The 19804-nt window shown below is 36.2% G+C and overlaps 2 protein-coding genes across 4 annotated transcripts in view; both read right to left on the reverse strand.

Moving 5' to 3' along the window:
• Positions 1-143: 143 nt before the first annotated feature.
• LOC306859924 (uncharacterized protein) lies at positions 144-10010 on the reverse strand. Of its 3 annotated transcripts, none has more exons than XM_079401337.1 (24): positions 9485-10010; positions 8271-8392; positions 8046-8191; positions 7701-7872; positions 6100-7616; positions 5681-5828; positions 5460-5588; positions 5248-5354; positions 4915-5058; positions 4720-4827; positions 4394-4535; positions 3990-4289; positions 3856-3900; positions 3694-3773; positions 3417-3529; positions 3070-3253; positions 2883-2967; positions 2632-2777; positions 1879-1969; positions 1605-1753; positions 1180-1265; positions 986-1055; positions 758-879; positions 144-675 (listed from the first exon to the last, which is right to left on the reverse strand). In XM_079401337.1, exons 2-24 carry the CDS (start codon positions 8380-8382, stop codon positions 519-521), a joined length of 4353 nt encoding a protein of 1450 aa, XP_079257463.1. In that variant the 5' UTR covers positions 8383-8392; positions 9485-10010; the 3' UTR covers positions 144-518. The 3 variants fall into 3 exon arrangements, with proteins under 3 accessions (XP_079257463.1, XP_079257465.1, XP_079257464.1); XM_079401339.1 differs by lacking the exon at positions 9485-10010 and adding an exon at positions 9409-9484; XM_079401338.1 differs by lacking the exon at positions 9485-10010 and adding an exon at positions 8588-8807.
• Positions 10011-12873: 2863 nt separating this feature from the next.
• LOC306859925 (DNA (cytosine-5)-methyltransferase 3B-like) overlaps positions 12874-19804 on the reverse strand; it is a 56504-nt gene continuing 49573 nt past the window's right edge. Inside the window, exons 18-22 of the mRNA XM_079401340.1 lie at positions 18333-18481; positions 18163-18248; positions 16353-16422; positions 16120-16238; positions 12874-15365 (exon numbers count right to left, since the gene is read on the reverse strand). Of these exons, the coding sequence (XP_079257466.1) occupies positions 15224-15365; positions 16120-16238; positions 16353-16422; positions 18163-18248; positions 18333-18481 (566 nt within the window). The 3' untranslated portion in view covers positions 12874-15223. The remainder of the gene's footprint in view (positions 15366-16119; positions 16239-16352; positions 16423-18162; positions 18249-18332; positions 18482-19804) is intronic.

Genomic DNA, 19804 nt, shown 5'->3' on the forward strand with positions numbered 1-19804 from the left:
AATGTAACTAAGATAATAAAAAAACTTTAGCTATTGCATTTTATAATAACAATCATCAAGGTTAAAAATGACCGAGGCTCAGGACATAAATGTCACTTAGTGACATAATGCTTCAGATAAATAAAAATGCGGGGCAAAGATGTCCTGTGGTGAATTACTGTTTTTGTAATATTTCATTTATTTGATCATTTTCTTTATTTTAGACACCATAGTAATCTTGGTAATTCACAGAGCATTGCACACATTTATTCATTTTGTTCAATCCCACATCAAATGTGTTACTCCATTTGTAGCTAAACATGATTGCAAATTAAGAAAATTACATTTTTAAAAAGTGATGTGATTTGATGCAACACTCAATAATATGGAATCAACCTTCTTCAGTTTCCCAGCACCAAACAATTCTTAGTTAGTTACACCATTTTAGTTTAAAAAAAGGTAAAACAAATAAAAGCAACAAAATCTCATGTCCCAGAGTCTGTTCACACTGACAGAAAAAGATTCAAATCAATGTCAGTTCATTTCAAGGGGACCTCATCACATGCAAAGTAATCCTTCAGAGGTGCTAGAAGATGTCTTATGACAGGAACGCTCCACGACTTCCCAAGCACTCTTTGCCTTTGCAAACGCCCCAAATTTTTCACATCTGTGTAATGCTTCGGAAATCCAAATATTCTGTGAAAGTGTCAGAATCAGCATAAATAAAATACATATATTTTCATTTTTATTTATAGCCAAGTGTAGAACTAAAACTTACTTCTCCATTTCTGTGATCCATATATTGTCATCTTTTCCATTCATGGTGATGGGGAAATGGGCGTCATTGGTGCCCTGCTTCAGTGAGTTTGGCCGTGTGGTGATAGTGCGAACTTTTTCATACTGCAAAACAAGCAAAACAGTACATAACAGTTTCAGAACTCATCACTAGTAATATCATTACAATAATTATATACTGCATATCTTTGGTTAGAAGCTCATGACAAACCTTTGCAGTGCGGCCAGGCTCCAGACATTCCTGAAGACTCAGTTTATCATTCTGAGATGCTATGATTGGTCTGGTCAAAACAGAATAAAATGGATGATGTCCTATATATTTCTTTACTTCAGTTTACACAGCTGAGTGTATTTTCCAGGTAAAAAAAAGCAGGTGTGTTATTCATATGAATATAACTGACGCACCTGTTCATGCCAGGTATGTTCCCCCAGAAGTATCTTGCTCTGTTAGCTGGACTCACTTTCACAGCATCAACAAGCACAGGGTTACACTAAAAAAACAACAACAACAACAGACACAGACTTACTACACCATGAGACTAAGTATTCTTTTAAAGGGGTCATGAACTGAGAAACCAAAATTCCCTTGATCTTTTAACAGTAAACAGCCCGTTACTTCTACATTATGATGTTTTTTGATGTAAAAATCTTTTTAACATTATAAGTGGATCTGAGAGAACAGTATGAAATAAAAAACAAAGGCAGTTCATGACCCCTTTAAAATGTGAGGCTATGATTCAAGAAAAATTTAATAGAATATAAGAACGTTTTAAATTTACAATAAACTGCTCAGAGTATATATGAAACTTCTATCCAACAAGAACACTCACTTCCAGAAAGCGGCAAATGTCAGCTTTAACCTGGGTTTGCATGAACACCACATTCTCAAACAGCCAGAAGAACGGTTGTGGGTCATCTTCCTTTGGTTTCATAACATTCAGAAGCCGATAAAATTCGAAAAAGAGCCGCCCTGTGCCCTCTGCAGAGAGTAAAGAAGATCTCAGATGCAATGAATGATGCTAACTGTTACCTGTTTTGACATGAGACCAAGCACTGAGCCTGCTCAGCAGTAGCATGTTTAACAAAACTTTAATCTTGACTTACCATACAAGCCTTTCCGGGCAGGATTGACTATGGACAAGTCATTACAAGGACTTCCACCAATGAGAAGATCAAACGGGCCCCATTTGTCAATCTGAACAATAAAAGATAAATAATTCAAAGGGCAGACTGCTGAGGAGTCTTCTTCAGATGTGTAATTAAATCTCAATTAGTATAGAGAGGTTTTTAAAACTTTTAAAATATTTTAATCAAATCTCAGAGATTTCTGTCCCTCTACTAAAAGTGCATTCACCCAAAACTCTTGACACTTCTAAATGCTCATAAACGGATCAAAAAATAAATCCATATGAATGTTTACAGCATTTAAATCAAATGAGGTTCTTTCTTGCGGGTCACAAGAACCAATGAGGTTTGGTCTCACTAGTCAAGCAGGAATAGCTGAGCTTGTGATTACGTTCACTAATCAATGCTTATACGCCAAAATTAAATCTGTTCATCATATAAAGTGATTGTCTCCCTTCAGAAGACTGGGATTTTTTCATTCATATGGATTTATTTTTGATCTCTTTACAAACATCTTGAAACATCAGAATTTTGGGTGAAGAGACTGTCAGTGGAGAAACAGAAATCTCTCAAAGATTTCGTAAAAAATATTTTATTACCAAAAGTCTTGTGGTTTTGGAATGACATGAGGATGAGTGTAAATGATTGAAATTTCATTTAGGGGTAAACCAACCCTTTAAAGACAAGAAAAAAAAATGCCAAAGAAGATGAGAAATGATTTTGTAACCATACATGCTTTTTGGTAATGTTCTTAACATCATCAACATGAGTGATTTTTCCATCATGGTTAACCATAGAAATGGTGATGGATTCTTCATCAACTTCTGAGGCCACATATTTTTCCACTTTAAAGCCAAGATCCCTCAGAACAAGGTATCCTGAAAAATAAAAATGTATGTAAATAAGCCACATAACCAGTACAAGAACAGACTATAATAAGCGTGTATTACAGTACAAGTGGTGAAGAATACAGACAGTTTTACCTGTGGCTATACCATCAAATAAGGAAAGCACTCTGATTGGACGTCGCTGGTTAGCAGGGATTGATGGGTAAACACGGTGGGGCTCCTGAGGAGGACATATGTCAGTGGTGGAACCAATATAATTACAAATCAGGAAGATCATCCAACATTTTTATAAGATGATGAACTACATAAAACAAGCACTAACAAACTCCATAGCGCTGTAGTTGGCAAAGAATTCCTGCACACGGATGCTCCAGTCATGCCTGGGCTTCAAAGCTCCAGAGCTGCTCTCAGGTGCACACAGGTAACATGTCCATGGGTCCACATTTTTCAGCTGGTTAAATGTCCCCTCACCCACTAGTATATCCAGACAGTCCACACAGTAGGATCTAGAGAAGTGAAAAAGACTCAATTTAACTATACAGAGTGGAGCACACAAGTCAGTGAAAATACTACACTTACATTGCATTCAAGCTACACATTTTTATCAGATTTTGCTTTCCCTGGGAATCAAGCCCATGACGTTGTATCACCAATATCATAAACACTCACCGACAACAGCTGTCATGACCACACAGAATGACCTCCATGCCTGAACAGCAAACGGTGCAGTACGACTGATAGCCATCTTCATCATATCTGTACAGCGTCTCCGTGAAATTATACTACATGTGTAAACAGACAAATTACTGAAGGATTGTATTGTACTGCATACATGATTTTATGCAACATTTAGTAATAGTATTTTTAGTATAACTAGTATTTTGCTGGTATAGCCAAAACCCCTGTGAGGAGAGAACTACAGCTACAGAACTACAGTGTTTAGTACCTTACAGTTTGAACACAGCCTTCCTTCAAAGAGTGGGTGGATGATTTCGACAGGTGTACTCCCACATGATAAGCAGAACTCTGAGAAGGAGGAGAAATAAAGTTAGGATGAACTTCACTCATTATCAACAGTTACTGCAATGTTTATGAAAGGGTTTCTCACCTTCTATGTTTCTCTTGTTTTCCAAAAATTCATGCACCATTTGATCTGTCAAAAAATTTCAATTAACACCAGATTTTTTCTTGCTTTGCCATCACAATTTTAACAGCAAAAATAAATATTAATGATGTACATACGTCTTTTTTGGCTGTTCTGTCTGGACTCGATATGTACGCTTGGGGTAATATTTTGATGCTTATTCCGCTGTGTGTATTTTTGTTTTCTACTCGTCTTCACAGTCTGCCAGGACCTCTGATTCCATTTTGAATACATGCTTTTCCTATAAACTTCTGTTGTCCCAAGGTCTATCGAGCCATTGTGCAGGTCCAGGGATTCAGGGAGTTTGCTGAGAGACACAGTTAATTTAAATGACTTTCCTGTAGGGTCTTTGTGGTTTCCCATGTTCCTATTCACTGATGGAGGCATATAAATCTTGTCTAAGGAAGAAAAAAATATATATAGTAAATGAATACAGCACACAATACTACATGATACACATTCGAATATAGCACTAAAGTCAAAGAGCATCCTTGTTGCATACTGTTGCATTCTGATTGAGGTTGAAGTCCATCTGGACCCAATGGTTCAAAGCCTCCAAAAGCCCAGTCCAACATGACTCTAAGTAGTTCATCCTTAGAGTCCGTCTCAGGAGAAAAAAACATTCTACTGCGTCTGGAAGCCACCTAAAGACACATGAGGCAAAGATGTTTCTGTACTAACATTTGGAAGTTTTATTTTTCCAAATTTAGATTTGGAAATTAGGCTTCGATTTCCAAAACTGTTTTTCCAGGCTGTAATATCAGAGTAAATTACAAACTGCATGCAAGTACATGGACTATAGAGCACTAATAACAAAATTTGTCTTACCTGCAGAGAACTGAAAATTGCATCTTTATACGCCATTACTGTAGCGAAGGAATTCGAACAGAAGCACTTGGCAAATGAAAAGAAGGGCAGGAGGTCATCTGCTTGGACCTGCAATAGACCATTTGTTATATACACATATTTAAGTAAAAGAATACCTAAAAGCTTGAACATAAGACTTTGCAGTCATTTTTGTACCTCTGATTGCATCCTGTTCCCAAAGAAAACCACTTTACGCATGGAACCACAAGGCTTCTTGCTGTCCCAGCTCTGAACCAGTCCAGGCCAAAGACCAAAACCCTCAATTGGTCCCCAAACCATCTCACCCACTGTGTAACCATCCTAAAAAGAGCAACACAGCACTCATTGGCTGGAGAGTCTAAAGTCTTGCTCTATACTTTCTGATGTTAAAATACTTTTAAAGAATAGTTAAAAGCACAAGGTGAAGATGTATTTTCTTTTCTTTTCTTGCAGAGAAAGCAAAATGTTTTATCAAGACATCCAGAACTGAACAAATGGGCAGACATTTACCGCATAATTCCATGTGACATCATCAGCATCACAGTTGTAATCGTCATCATCATCAGTGATTTCATCATCGTCATCATCCAAGATTACAGACACATATGGATGATCCCCTGGCAAAAAGAAGGGCAAAGTAAGTTTTACTTAGACCTGTCTCAATGTTGCAGAATTGTAGAAGAAAATACCGATAGTTCATATATCTGAACAGGGTCTGAAACCTTCTGTGTTATTTTGGCTTTCTGTGTCTGAATCAGAAGAGATTGGCACAATATCATCCACTTCCATTGGTGCAATGTCCTCTACATCTATTGGCGCCATATCATCCATTTCCGTTAAGTCAATGATATCTGAAAATTAAATGCATTCATGATGCAAAGTAAGTACAGAACGGATCCTCAATATGTCATGCAGCTTATGGAGTATATGTATGTCTCATTACCAGATGCAATGCTCCCTTGAGTCTCCGGGCTGAGATGTGATGGAGCACTTTTATATGAGCTGCTGTCTGTAACGTCATCCTCAGCCATGTCCTTCTCCTCAAAGTTCTCCATTTTCATCTCCTTGAGATAGTCAGTTTGTTGAAACATCTGGTATACAGACAACCACACACAAATACAAACAAAACCTTTAGACGTTTGCTTGTTACAACTTGCTGTCATGCTAGGATGTTCTAGACGGTTGACAGTGAATTGCTATGGACGTAAGATGTTCTCGACATTTTAAAAATCATCAGATGTCCCTTAATACAAACTAAATTAATTTCATAACCACTGTCACATTAAAAGGGAGAAAAAATCTCTTGTTACACAGATACATGAAATTTTGTTTTTTCAAGCTCTTCATACTTTAGTGACTCACCTGTTCAAAAATTATCTCTTTTTTCAAAGTTCTGGGCAATGCCAACAAGCTAACAATTAATTTCCCAAAACTTGATGTCCTTCCCATAATTCTCAGCTCAGTCTTCCAGTACTCCTCCATTGACTGGTCATCTGGGTGTGTGTCACCTCCATCAATGAGCTGGTACTCCAAAAACTCATCTGTGAGTAAGCTGACATTCTCAGGCCTTGAGCAAACCCCAAAACAGACACCTAAATCTTGAACTATTTTGCCAGTCACTTCAAGCTTTTTTCCTGGACACAACACTAATGACAAGTTTCTCATGGTGGAATCTGAGAAGGGTAAATGTTTAACAATATTAACAGTCACAGTCGTGTAGAAGGAGATGACAGAACTGTGGAATGTCTCCAAGTAGTCAGTCAACTCTTCAGAGCATTGCAGGAGAAAATCAGCAGCCTGTTTGCCAACTTTAACCTCTCCACTCGGTAAATGTCCCACTGTTTCCTGTATAAGCGAGGTCTTCCCTCTTCTGAGAAAAAACTCTGCAGCTTTTGGTCTGAGGAAACTCGCTGTGTAGAATCTCACTAATTGAGAAGCATCTTGCAGGAGCTGTGTCACACTGACACCTCGATCAATATTCTCCTGAAAATCGCAAAGTGGTTGCAAAGCGTGGCTAAGAAATAGGATGTTGAGTCTTATTTTGGGATCACTAAGACAATGACAGATCACTTTTTCATCTGCATCCAGAGATCCAAAGTATTTCTCAATGTCTGACCAAGCTAAAGTCATTTTCTGGATGATTCTCCAGAAGAGAGAGCATTGGGACGTCAGGATATTACCGAAGTTCGAACAATCAACATCTTCAAGCAAAGTTTGTAGAGAAGCTGGGAAAGATGGAAAGTGCTTGTAGATCTCTGTGATGAGATTCACAATCGGGCCAGAAATCTCCATTTTCTCAACACCACTCTGACACACTCGTCCTGCCATATCTGTAAGTCCACATAAAGACACAATCTCAGGTTTCAGCAGCTTCAGACCTGAGAGAAGATCTTCATGATCTGGGAAATTTGAATAAAATACTGCCATGTTCATTAGAGGTATTCTAAACTTCTTCAGCATCTCCACAATGCAGGTACAGATGGCATCAGCAGTCTCTTCCTCTGGATGAAAAGCATCAAGCAGTCTGAATTTGTTTTCCCCAGTATCTTTGTCAAAAAAGCCCAACAGCAGCACACTGGCCTTGTTCTCGTCCTCAAACTCCACTCCATGGAATAAATAAAGGCAGTAAGGAGTCTGAATGAAGAAGGCTGTAATGTCTTCTTGACATTTCTGGCCTAATATTAGACTATCCTTGCTACTGGCAAAGTTTGATCCAGCATCAGGTGAGGTAGAGGAGCCATACTTTCTGATGAAAGACATTGTGGCCGGATTCCGGAAGAAAGACTCGTGTGATCCCTTCTTAAAATTTTCCATTTTCTGGTTTAGATACTTTGTCTGTACAGGACTGTAACGTCTTGAAGATTGTTCTTCCTTCTTAGCTATCAATAAAAAGAGGGGGGAAAGTCATAAAAATTACATAAAATCACAATATCAATAATAAAACTCAAAAAGTAAACACCTACAGATTTCAAAGTCTCTGCTTGATTTCAATGACACCACTTCCCGTTCAACAAAACCCTCCTGAGTGTTATACTTCCGCTTTGCAACATTGATATCATAAAGATCTTTGAACCATGAAAGCAAATCTAATGTTTTCAGGGTGTCTCCATTCACCAACAATTTCAGCTCTAGTTCCTATAAAAAGAGAGGAAAAAAACATGCACTGTTAGCAATACTGCACGTTGATCACTGCATAGCCATATAAATAAAACACATTTTATATGATGCATTAATTTACAAACATAATCTGAATTTTAATTTAATTGCTTCAAACATTTTCAAAGTGATTTTATTATTTAATTGCTCACTTTTTTGATTTGTGCCTTGTTGAAAGCGTCCTGTAGCAGATTGTAATTGTCCAAGATGTCTGCATTCTCTTTTGCTGTGAACTTCACTTTATTTGTGTCAACAGATCCAGGGTGAATGATGTCCATCAACTGACAAAATGCGGCACCTGGAAAAACACACCATAAAAGTGTTAGCGAAAAATATCTAACATTCAACATTTTCTATTAACCTGGTAACAAAAATACCTGAACAGATGTGCTCCACTTGGCTGAAAGTGGCTTGCAGTATGTGATTGAGCCAATCCAGCAGCTCACTGAGATTGTGTTTCTCATCTCCAATCTTCTTTTTCACCACCATTTTTCATAACCTGTGGAGACATTGTAATCTGAAAACCTATGGACACTGCAGTCTGAAAACGTTGACGATATAATTGTTTACAGATAAGTATACCCTAACAATGATACACACATAGAGACAGTATGCAATAACGTCAGCATCATTAATATAACTTTTGAGTCATAGTATAGTTTCGAGTATAGTAATAAATAACATTTTAATGTACCCGCTGACCACTATATGCGCTAAATGTAGGTTTGTTCATAAACCATCAAAAAAAAAAAAATCTTAAGCAAAGACAAAACATATGTTCTTCTTGAAAGAAAATCCTCCCAGATGAAGATTCATTAAGTATAAAGTTAAATGACGTTTTGGAAGATAAGAACTCTCAGAATCGGTTATAGAACATATCCGTGCACGCGCACGCGCACCCCTCCATTTGCCGCGAAATCTTAAAGGGAGGAAACAGCTGCAGGGGCCAATGAAGCACGAGCGGCCTCCCAGCAGCCATTCCTCCACAGACTCCATGGGAAACAAAGAAGCGGAAAAAAACATGTCTTAAACATCTTACTGTTCAGTGATAAAACGTTCGGTTAAAATGACTGCTGTATGTAAACAGTTTATTTATTTGTCATGTTATACGTTCAAACACTGCATTAAGGCAGTTAGAAATCCATTTAAGTATAATCTTAAGTACAATATATTTCTTAAACGAGATATATAGTGGCAGATTTTCCTTGTAAGTGAACATTTATTGTGTTTATTACGTGAGGCACACACTTTGGCAAAAACTAAATTATATCGTCAACGGTATATTAAATGTAACGAGATAAATGTATTAAAAAACTCGAATACTGCTTGCAACCATTTAACCTATATATAAAAACACCACCAAGCACTCGGGTGTTTGTCCTATTGAAGCCTTGTTTTTGTTCTTTAAAAATTCTATCAAGTGAACCAACTAACGTTACAGGCTGTTAACGGCAAACAATATTAAAATATACAACACAAACATGCATAACGTTAACCATCTTTAGCGATACCCACACTTCCAGATCGCGCGACCAGCTATTCGGACGTCCAGGGAGTAAAATCCATTACATTTACTACTGACGCTACTTACCACCACGTCCCGTTCGGTGTTTTCATCGGACCTCCCTCTGTGGATCATCAGATTGGTCGGTTTGACTTCAGGGAGTCGATCGCGTTTGAATCCAAAAGCAAAGTGGAAACATTGTAGGTCAGTAGCGGGGAATTGGAATCATCCTAGTGATTCGAATCTTTTGAATCACAAAGTTTGTTCACGGATTTATGTAAAATGCATCGTTACTCCAGTAGATGGCGTGTCTTTTGCGTGTTATAAGCGAGTCTTCAATTTACTCAACCGAATCGCCAAAAAAACGAGTCATTCGCAACCGAAACGTATACTTTTCCGTTATAGTTATACGTCTGCAAATATACTAAGAGATTTTGGAAGAAAAAAAATGAGTATCATATGCGTTTTCCCAACACTTCAATTGTGTAGTTGTGAACGATACTAAATCACACGACGGCCTCTCTCTCTCTCTCTCTCTCTCTCTCTCTCTCTCTCTCTCTCTCTCTCTCTCTCTCGTGTCGGTCAGCAGATCTTTGTTCAGATTCAAAACAATGACTCGTTTAGTGATGGGGGCGTGTTCGTTCACTTGGTCCAACCAATAAAATAAAGTTATTTGGTCGCGCTATAGTCACTCTGTAAAAACATAAAAGCGGTTCAAAAAGACAAAAGGGAACGAAAAGTAGCCTGACTTCGGAATAACATTCTACCATACCACATTATTTCTTTATAGAAAGTATTTTTCCGAATTTAGCATACAAATGGAAGAGAATGAAAAAGATCTTACAATGTCATATAGCAACTAATCTTTATGTATTGATAAATAAATGGTTAAAAACTTAAGACGAAGCAGTTAGATATAATGTTTGAATTATATTACGATAGAACTGTTGCAATACAATATAGTGCTGGGCTACTGTTTTTATAAACACGGTACAACAGTGCATTGAATGCTGTAAACCGCGATATTATCGACTTAACCTGGCGCTTTTTTTGTAATGGTGGCTAGTAATACATAAACCGGAAGTGAAATTAATTTACGCAACTGTTGAAAGAATTTTGATGCTTATCAGAATGTGACTTTAACATGTAACCGCATTGACCTTTTTTGCGATCAAATTACTGTAATGTGTATGTAAAACTCGCAAAACCCCATTTTTGTCTGTTTGTCCTTATCCCTCATTGAATAGAGTGTGTTACTGCGATTATATCCACTGGGTGGCACTGCAGCAAAAATATATTGTTGATATAATGATAAAAAATATATTAAAAAGTGCTCAACCGCTCGGTCAGGGTGCTAGCTATATTTCAGCAACGCGATCATAACTCGGTATAGCACTGCACAAGATCATAGATGAAGTTGTTCCTTTGTTTGAACTAAAACCAATGCATTGTTACATATCACACCATATCATTTTAATAATTTGTTCTATTATATTGACTATATATATATATATATATATATATACACACACATCTATATATATTGACTATATGCCTTTTACCTTACATTTTATCCAGATTGTCACTAATCTATTATGTATTATTTTTATTATTTGTAATGTAATTTAATAATTATTTTATATTTATTGTTTTTATTTTCATTATTTTGTTTTGATGTATTTGTTTATTTACTTTAAATTGTTAGATTTCTATTACATTTAATGTTGATTTTTTTTACAGTGGATTGTTGTGTTATAATAAGAACAGGGTTTATATATATATATATCATGGGTAAATCATGTGTATTGTTAACATAATCTACTGTCTGTAATGTTTTATACACAAAAACATTAAACTTCAGTTGCACAAATGAAAAATTCCATTAATGCATTATACTTTTTAGTTCATGCCGATAATGACTTGTGTATCCTCTTAGTGTATGGGTCATCTGAAAAAATAAAAAATAAATGAAAAGTTGCTCACTGTGGTGTCAGGAACACAATTTTTAACAATAAATAATTTTTGGAAAATGTATTTCTTAGTGTGACTGTTAAAGGGTTAAGGTTGAACGAGACAAAACAAAATGCCTTTTCGAGAGGCAAACCTTAAACAAGCTAATTTGACAACATATCTCCTCTTTATTTTAACAATAAGAACAAGAGCGGCCAATTGTCTGCTTGATATTGCAAACTAGCGCAAACCGTTTTACAACTTGATTTTTTTATTTTTCTTGTTAGGCTATCTACCTCTCAAAGCCCCATGATGCTTTGCGCCAACTGAAAACAGTAGGCTAGGGGAGTGCCAAAAACTTAATTTAAAGGTTCGCTTCAAGAATGCACTAATATTCATTTGCAAAAACGGCACAATGAGGCGACATTATTCTCTCTTCAAACATCGAACATCAAAAGCAAAGTAATTCAAATTAAATTAATTGTGTAAAAGTAGGCTATATTAGCCTAATAAATTACTATCAGAATAATCCCAAAAGTTCAAATGAGTGAGTTTTACAGCAGCAATATAATAATGTGCATGTTAGATCATCCTGTATAGTAATGCTGGTCTATTATTTAACATAGGCCTACTTGTGTTAATCAAAACTTTCCCGGCATTAGCTTGAACACTGATGGACATTTCAAACGGCTTTCTTCATTTTTACAGAAAAATGTTGTATTTCAGTGAACGCCGCTGATAGGAATCGGGAGTGAAAAGGGGGACAATTTTAAAGCGCCGTGTGGACAAACCGGCAAAGAGGTGTGAGATTTGGAGATAAAACAGAAGAACACACCACAACCGCGTGGTTTTCATATTAATACAGCGAAACACATAGAAAATAATCAGGAGAAACAGAAAAAGCTGGTGGACTGAAATATTTTCTTGTGCCACATTAATACCAAGAGTTATTTTCTTTTATAGGCTAATAAAAATAGAGCATGATAGAAAATAAACTGATAATAAAAAAAAAATAAAAAAAATCAGTGTCAATGAAAATTCAATAATGTAGGCCTGTGGTTCAACTCCAGTCCTCGGGACACTCTGCTCTGCTCATAATGTATGCGTCTCTTATCTGTCACTCAGTTCAGTTCATGGATCTCTCTCTTAACGAGCTGATGATCTGAATCAATAAGGGAGACACAGCCTACAGAGTGTCCTGAGGACTGGACTTGAGCACCACTGATATAGCTTTCAAAACATGCATTTGTAGCCTACCTGAAAGCAAAAAATGTCAAATGATGCGTTGGCGACAACGTAAGTACGTTTCATACATGGCTAATTTATCTGATTCATTTTTAAATTGACAAAGGGGCATGAGATGCTTTTTTTTTTTGTCCACAATGCCCATACAAAATCAAGTACTGTTCATTAGTCCCTAACAGGGTGGATATTTTTGGTCTTGAATTTTATTCTTTAGTCTATTTTATTTATTTTTGCCTGAACTTCACGAAAATCATTTTTCAGATGTTTTTTTTTTTGTCTCCCTATCATGATTACACAAATTTAATAAAAGATTTTAAAATCTGTTTTTGATTTTCTATATTTCATGATGTCCAAAAGGCATTGAATACCAAGAATGAATCAGTTATCGCTGCAGTCTTATCAGAGTTTTTAGTTGTAAATAAATAGCCTATTTTTAATTTTGTAATGCTTGCTGTTGACAGAAGTGCCATGACATAATGTCTTTGCAGTGGAACTGAAATATAATATATAAGTAATGTTTCATTATATCAATGAGATTTATGAGAGCAGTTGAAAGTAAGAGTTGCAACATAAGGAGGATATGCAAGAAAAATCATTTGGAATGTTGACCGATGTTTTTTCATTTGGAACATTTTGCTTTAAATTCCTTTGACTTAATCACCCTTTTTAAAAAATATCCATGATGTGCAGGTAGTATTGGACCTTTTAGTTTTAGAGAGCATTTAATTGAACAAAATAGTTAAAGTAGTTTAAAATTATATTTAAAGACATTTAGATGCATGTAAATGTGAAATGAAAGTGAAATGAAAGTGAATTTAGTCAGTTTTACAAGGCTCCTTTTAAAAACATAAGATTTATGATTATATTAATTTCAAATCGGTACATATGACCCCCAGCCATAACCACACAATTAAAAGCAGACACTGAACACAAAACACAAGCTCAAACAGCTTTGGAGTCTGTCTTTATTGGTTTTGCTCATGCTACTAACATTTTTTTTTTTGGTTACTGTTTCAGTTTTATACCATAAGTCCCAAAAGAAAATAAATTGTATACAAAAAACTATAAGAAAACAGTATAAAAATAAAGTAAATATAAATTGACCGCATAAAAGCACTGTTAATGTTCAAAGGTATAGATTAACATGTTCATTTTGTTAACAAATAAACAAGTAAAAAGACAGCTTTATATATCAAATTTAAAGATCTACTAAGCAAAATATTAAGGCTATGATATCAAAATTGTGTTTACACTACAGCTACAGTAAAAAAACTTTTAAGAAAATAAAATGACAGTAAGGACATCGTTGCACTGTTTTACATACATTTTTGCCTGTCAAGATGTGTACAGGACAAATGAGTGTAATTTACATGCAGTATCCAAAGATTATTCTGTTCCATGTCTTATGAAGTATTAAGGTTATTTATGGTCTTCAAGCTTTAAGTTTGGACAGTAGTTTACATTAAGCATACAATTAGACGTATAAAACAGCTTGTGTTACAGCATTAGGTCTATCAAACAAAAGCAGAATGTTTCTTCGCAACACCCCCCGTATGGCAGGCTGTATCTGTTCTCTTCAAAAGGCACCACACTAAGTGTTTTAGACAGATGAGGCATCACTCTTAAGCTACATTGCGTTTGTTATTGTGTGTAGCAACAGTAAGTATAAAAACAACAGTTTCAAAGACTAACGAAAGCCTCTATCTGAGAGAAACCCATATAGAGCTAACAGTTTACATCTACACCGATCCCTCGTCATACAGGTCAATCTAAAAAAAAAAATTCAAGGTATAATAAGAAAGCTTTAAAGTTTGTAAACATTAATTTCAAGGTTAAAATACAGTACACTGACCTCTATCTTGAGTAATTATTTGACACAAATTACTTGTCAAGAAAACAATCGTGTAATGTTTAGCAGGCTAATGCCCTTGAGTTCTGCTAATAAACACACCTTCTGGTTATACTGTTATTGTGCAATGTTACAGAGGGAATATAGGGTGTATAAAACATGAACGGGGCATCGATTCTTGTCACGCATCTTTTGAAATGCATTTTCTAAGGGCTCACAGCTTGGTGTTTGTACGTTTGCATTGATAGATTTCAAGTATTTTTCTCACATCAACAATACCATGGAAATGCGTCACATGCAAGTATACTGATTCTTTTACATAATAAAAAAATTGTACATTTGTACTTTTCTTAGCCGGATAAACTGTAAAATGTTTGAACTTTTTTTTTTTTTTAAGATTTTAAGGCAACATGGACAATGTTATGTTTTTTTTGTCATGATAATAAAGGATCAAATCTACCTGCATGTGATGAGATGAACCCTGACAGTTTTAAAGACCTTGACAGGCACATCAATTTAAAAAATGGCTAGTACAAAAGCTAACTGTGTTTTTACTAAGTGACACTCTAAGCATCACAACACAGCGTCTACCTTGAGTTTGGTCAAGACTACCCACTTCCTCAAGTCAGCTCAACGTCTCAGCTTGTCTTTGCAAAGCTGAAATCGTCTTGTAAATGTGGAGGTTAGCTAGTCTCCAAGAGCTCCTTATTGAGGACATTTGGTTTTGTACTTTACGATGTTTGTTGTGTGACTTTGGACTGACTGATCACGGACTACATGTGTTATTCACAGGCAAAGTAGTCCTTCAGTGGGGCGAACAGGTGCCGGATTATAGGAACACTCCAAGACCGTCCCAGTAGCTTCTGCCTGGCGCCACGGCCCATGTTGGACACATCAGTGTAGTGGACAGGAAAGCCAAAAATCCTGAGGAAGAGAGAATAAGATCAATTATGTGATGCTTATTTCTTAATCTATTTATTCAATTAACAATACTAAAAAATGCAATTTCTGAATATGAATGTGCTTCACTACACAACGACTTGAATAATTTATTTATTAGAATGAAATTCTGAATGAATTTGAAATTCGTTTTGACTTTCAAAAGGCATTAAGTCAAAAATCAGGTTGATTAAAAAAAACTTTCCTGATATCAAAATGAATGGAAACGACTCATTAAATGAAATAAATCTTTATTAAAGAAAATGTTATTAAATAGGCTAATCATCTTTTATTATCAGTTACTAGTAAAGCAGTTTAAAATGCTAAAAATATTAAAATGATTTTTAAAAAGCGTTGTCCAACTCAAAGTGAAACCTAAAACAGGAAATTGTATCATAGAAATAACCGCTGCAGATCTTCATGACTGTAGGTCAATAAATAAACTAAAATCAGATAATTTGACATTTTTGACATGACAGGGTTAGTTGTAAAATGTCATATGGTACAAAGAAAAGTATGATAATTAATAATCTGTTATTTGTTTGAAAAATTATACCTTGAAAAAAAAATATTTTGATGTTACATTTTACTTGATGGTTATACCACCAGACATTTTTAGAGTCAATAAATTTAACTGGTTGTTGACATTTTTTTAAAGGGTTTTAAAAACCATATGAAATCAGCACAAGCACTCGACTTTTGATATAATCCAAAAATCCAATTGTTGTTGTGAACTCACCTCTCAAGCTCAGTGCACCACAGGATGTCCTCTTTGCCGTTCATCATGACAGGGAAGTGTTGATCTTTGCCCTGTTTGATGGAGTTGGACCGTGTTGTGATGGTGCGTACCTTACCGAACTAAAGACACAGAGTTAGATTTAAAGCATTTCTCCTGGTATAGCCTGCTCAAGGTCATGAACTGAATAAATAGAGTAAATCAATAAAGGCCTGTTGGCTTTAGCCATAACTTACCTTGGCGACACGGCCATGTTCCAAACAGTCCTGAAGCTCTAATTTATCCATCCCAGATGCACACAGCGGTCTGAAATAAAGCAGATTCATTTCAAACTTGCATAAAGTACATTCAGTATCTCATAGAAGTGAGTACACTACTTACATTTTTGTAAATATTTTATTATATCTTTTCATGTCACAACACTGAAGAAATGGCACTTTTCTACAATGTAAAGTAGTGAGTGTACAGCTTGTATAACAGTGTAAATTTGCTGTCCCCTCAAAATAACTCAACACACAGCCTTTAATGTCTAAACCGCTGGCCACAAAAGTGAGTACACCCCTAAGTGAAAATGTCCAAATTGGGCCCAATTAGCCATTTTCTCTCCCCGATGTCATGTGATTCGTTAGTGTTACGAGGTCTCAGGTGTGAATGGGGAGCAGTTGTGTTGAATTTGGTATTTTCGCTCTCACTCTCTCATACTGGTCACTGGAAGTTCAACATGGCACCTCATGGCAAAGAACTCTCTGAGGATCTGCAAAAAAGAATTGTTGCTCTACATAAAGATGGCGTAGGCTATAAGAAGATTGCCAAGACCCTTGAACTGAGCTGCAGCACGGTGGCCAAGACCACACAGCGGTTTAACAGGACAGGTTCCACTCAGAACAGGCCTCACCATGGTCGACCAAAGAAGTTGAGTGTACGTGCTCAGTGTCATATCCAGTGGATGTATCCAGTGAAATAGATGTATGAGTGCTGCCAGCATTGCTGCAGAGGTTGAAGGGATGGGGGCTCAGCCTGTCAGTGCTCAGACCATACGCTGCACACTGCATGCAATTGGTCTGCATGGCTGTCGTCCCAGAAGGAAGCCTCTTCTAAAGATGATGCACAAGAAAGCCCGCAAACAGACAAGCAGACTAAGGACATGGATTACTGGAACCAGGTCCTGTGGTCTGATGAGACCAAGATAAACTTATTTGGTTCAGATGGTGTCAAGTGTGTGTGGAGGCAACCAGGAGAGGAGTACAAAGACAAGTGTGTCTTGCCTACAGTCAAGCATGGTGATGGGAGTGGCATGGTCTGGGGCTGCATGAGTGCTGCCGGCACTGGGGAGCTATAGTTCATTGAGGGAACCATGAATGCCAACATGTACTGTGACATACTGAAGCAGAGACTGGGCCGCAGGGCAGTATTCCCCAAACACACCTCCAAGACAACCACTGCCTTGCTAAAGAAGCTGAGGGTAAAGGTATTGGACTGGCCAAGCATGTCTCCAGGCCTAAACCCTATTGAGCATCTGTGGGGCATCCTCAAATGGAAGGCGGAGGAGCGCAAGGTCTCTAACATCCACCAGCTCCGTGATGTCGTCATGGAGGAGTGGAAGAGGACTCCAGTGGCAACCTGTGAAGCTCTGGTGAACTCCATGCCCAAGAGGGTTAAGGCAGTGCTGGAAAATAATGGTGGCCACACAAAATATTGACACTTTGGGCCCAATTTGGACATTTTCACTTAGGGGTGTACTCACTTTTGTGGCCAGAGGTTTAGACATTAATGGCTGTGTGTTGAGTTATCTTGAGAGGACAGTAAATTTACACTATTATACAAGCTGTACACTCACTACTATACATTGTAGCAAAGTGTCATTTCTTCAGTGTTGTGACATGAAAAGTTATAATAAAATATTTACAAAAATGTGAGGGGTGTACTCACTTCTGCCAGATACTGTATATCATGTTTTCATTTTTATTGTGATGCTGGTTAAAAAGGTTTAGAGATGGTGTCTGGAGATCATTTAAGAGGAACTGGGGAAGATGAGATGGCAAATACCTCTTCATTCCTGGCAGGTTTCCCCAGAAATAACGTGCCCTGTGTGCAGCTGATACCTCAATGGCGTCAATCATCACTGGATTACACTAGAGATATGCAAAAACAAATTGAAATCAGAATCAACCATATCAATCCATCTCTAACAACAGCAACCACTGATAAACTCAGACCTCCAGGAATCGTGAGATGTCTCTCTTATCATTGATGCTCATGGCGACCACATTCTCAAACATCCAGAAGAAAGGTCGGTCTTCTCCTTCCTTCGGTTTCGCTTCACTCAAGAGGCGGTAGAACTCAAAAAACAGGCGTCCAGTCCCCTCTAAACACAAAATAATGCATATTTTTTAAGTGCTGTCAAACGATTAATTGCGATTAATTGCATCCAAAATAAAAGTTTTTGTTTACATAATATACTGTGTATTTTTATTATGTCTATATAAATACACACACTTAGAGTATATATTTTCAAAATATTTACATGTATATATTTATATTACAGATAAATATATTTAATATATAAACATACAATTTTTCTTAAATATATACATATATGTGTGTATTTATATAGACAATAAATATACACAGTACACACACATATATTATGTAAACAAAACTTTTATTTTGGATGTGATTAATTGCGATTAATCATTTGACAGCACAAATATTTTATGTTTTATATTCTGAGTGGTTGCTAAAGGACTCTTTGTTAAGGACTGTAAAGGACTGATTGTTAATATCTTGCTAGTGTGTTCTGGGCGATTATTGCCCTTAGATATGGTTTGGGTTCAATATAACTAATGTAAATAAATAAAGATAAGACATGGAATATATTAAAAGAAAATATAAATGGAAAACTAATAAATGGACAAATATATATGAAAATTCTAAAATGTATAAGTGAAATCTATATTTTCTTATTCCTTCAGTTCTATTTATTTATTTTATGTTTTTCTAAAACATTTATATTTTTTCAGTAAAGCAGTGGTTCTCAGTCTTTTTGACTCAAAGGAAAGTAGAAGGAAAGTAGAACGTAGAAGATATATTAATTAGTCACAATGCATTTTGTGATTTCAGAAATTTCAATAAATGCATGTTCCAAAAAATAAGGGAAAAAAAGTGATTGGAATCAGAAAAAAAAATGATTGTATGTTTTTTTTAAGCGATTCGATTAAGTGAGAATATTTTAATATATTAATAATATTAATATACATTTTAATAATAATGATATATTACTTTAAATTATTTTAAGTCATCCTGTGGCCCCTTGAAAGTTTGCTTGAGGCCCCCTAGAGGGATCTGAACCCCTGGTTGAGAACCACTGCTGTAAAGCAATTTGTAAACATTGTTTTACTATTTGCTTTATAAGTAAAGCCTTACTTACTGTCTTAGTAATTAAAATCGAAACTACAATTATATGTGTGATGGCACAAATCCACTTAAACAAAATTCATGTCTGTCATGCAACCCTACAGAGGATAAGCAGTTTTGGAAAATGGATGGATTAGTGGATAACTCTAAATAAAAAGTTTTATTAAAAAACACCCTGCCACAGCGCAGATTGTAAACACATCACCATAATAATTCACGTGTTATGAAACAGCATGTAATTATAACAAATGATAGAATCTTCAAGGGGTTTGTG

The sequence above is a fragment of the Barbus barbus genome (assembly GCF_936440315.1).
Source record: "Barbus barbus genome assembly, chromosome: 40".
In the NCBI taxonomy this organism is placed as follows: Eukaryota; Metazoa; Chordata; class Actinopteri; order Cypriniformes; family Cyprinidae; genus Barbus; species Barbus barbus.

Bases quoted from the DNA above. Each gene is read 5' to 3' on its own strand.
- LOC306859924 (XM_079401337.1), bottom strand. From the start codon at position 8,382: ATGGTGGTGAAAAAGAAGATTGGAGATGAGAAACACAATCTCAGTGAG. The intron at 4,290-4,393 runs GTATGCAACAAG...TTTCTTCCTTAG, and splicing joins ACCTCAATCAGAATGCAACA to ACAAGATTTATATGCCTCCA. The intron at 1,754-1,878 runs GTAAGTCAAGAT...TACTCTCTGCAG, and splicing joins TGCCCGGAAAGGCTTGTATG to AGGGCACAGGGCGGCTCTTT.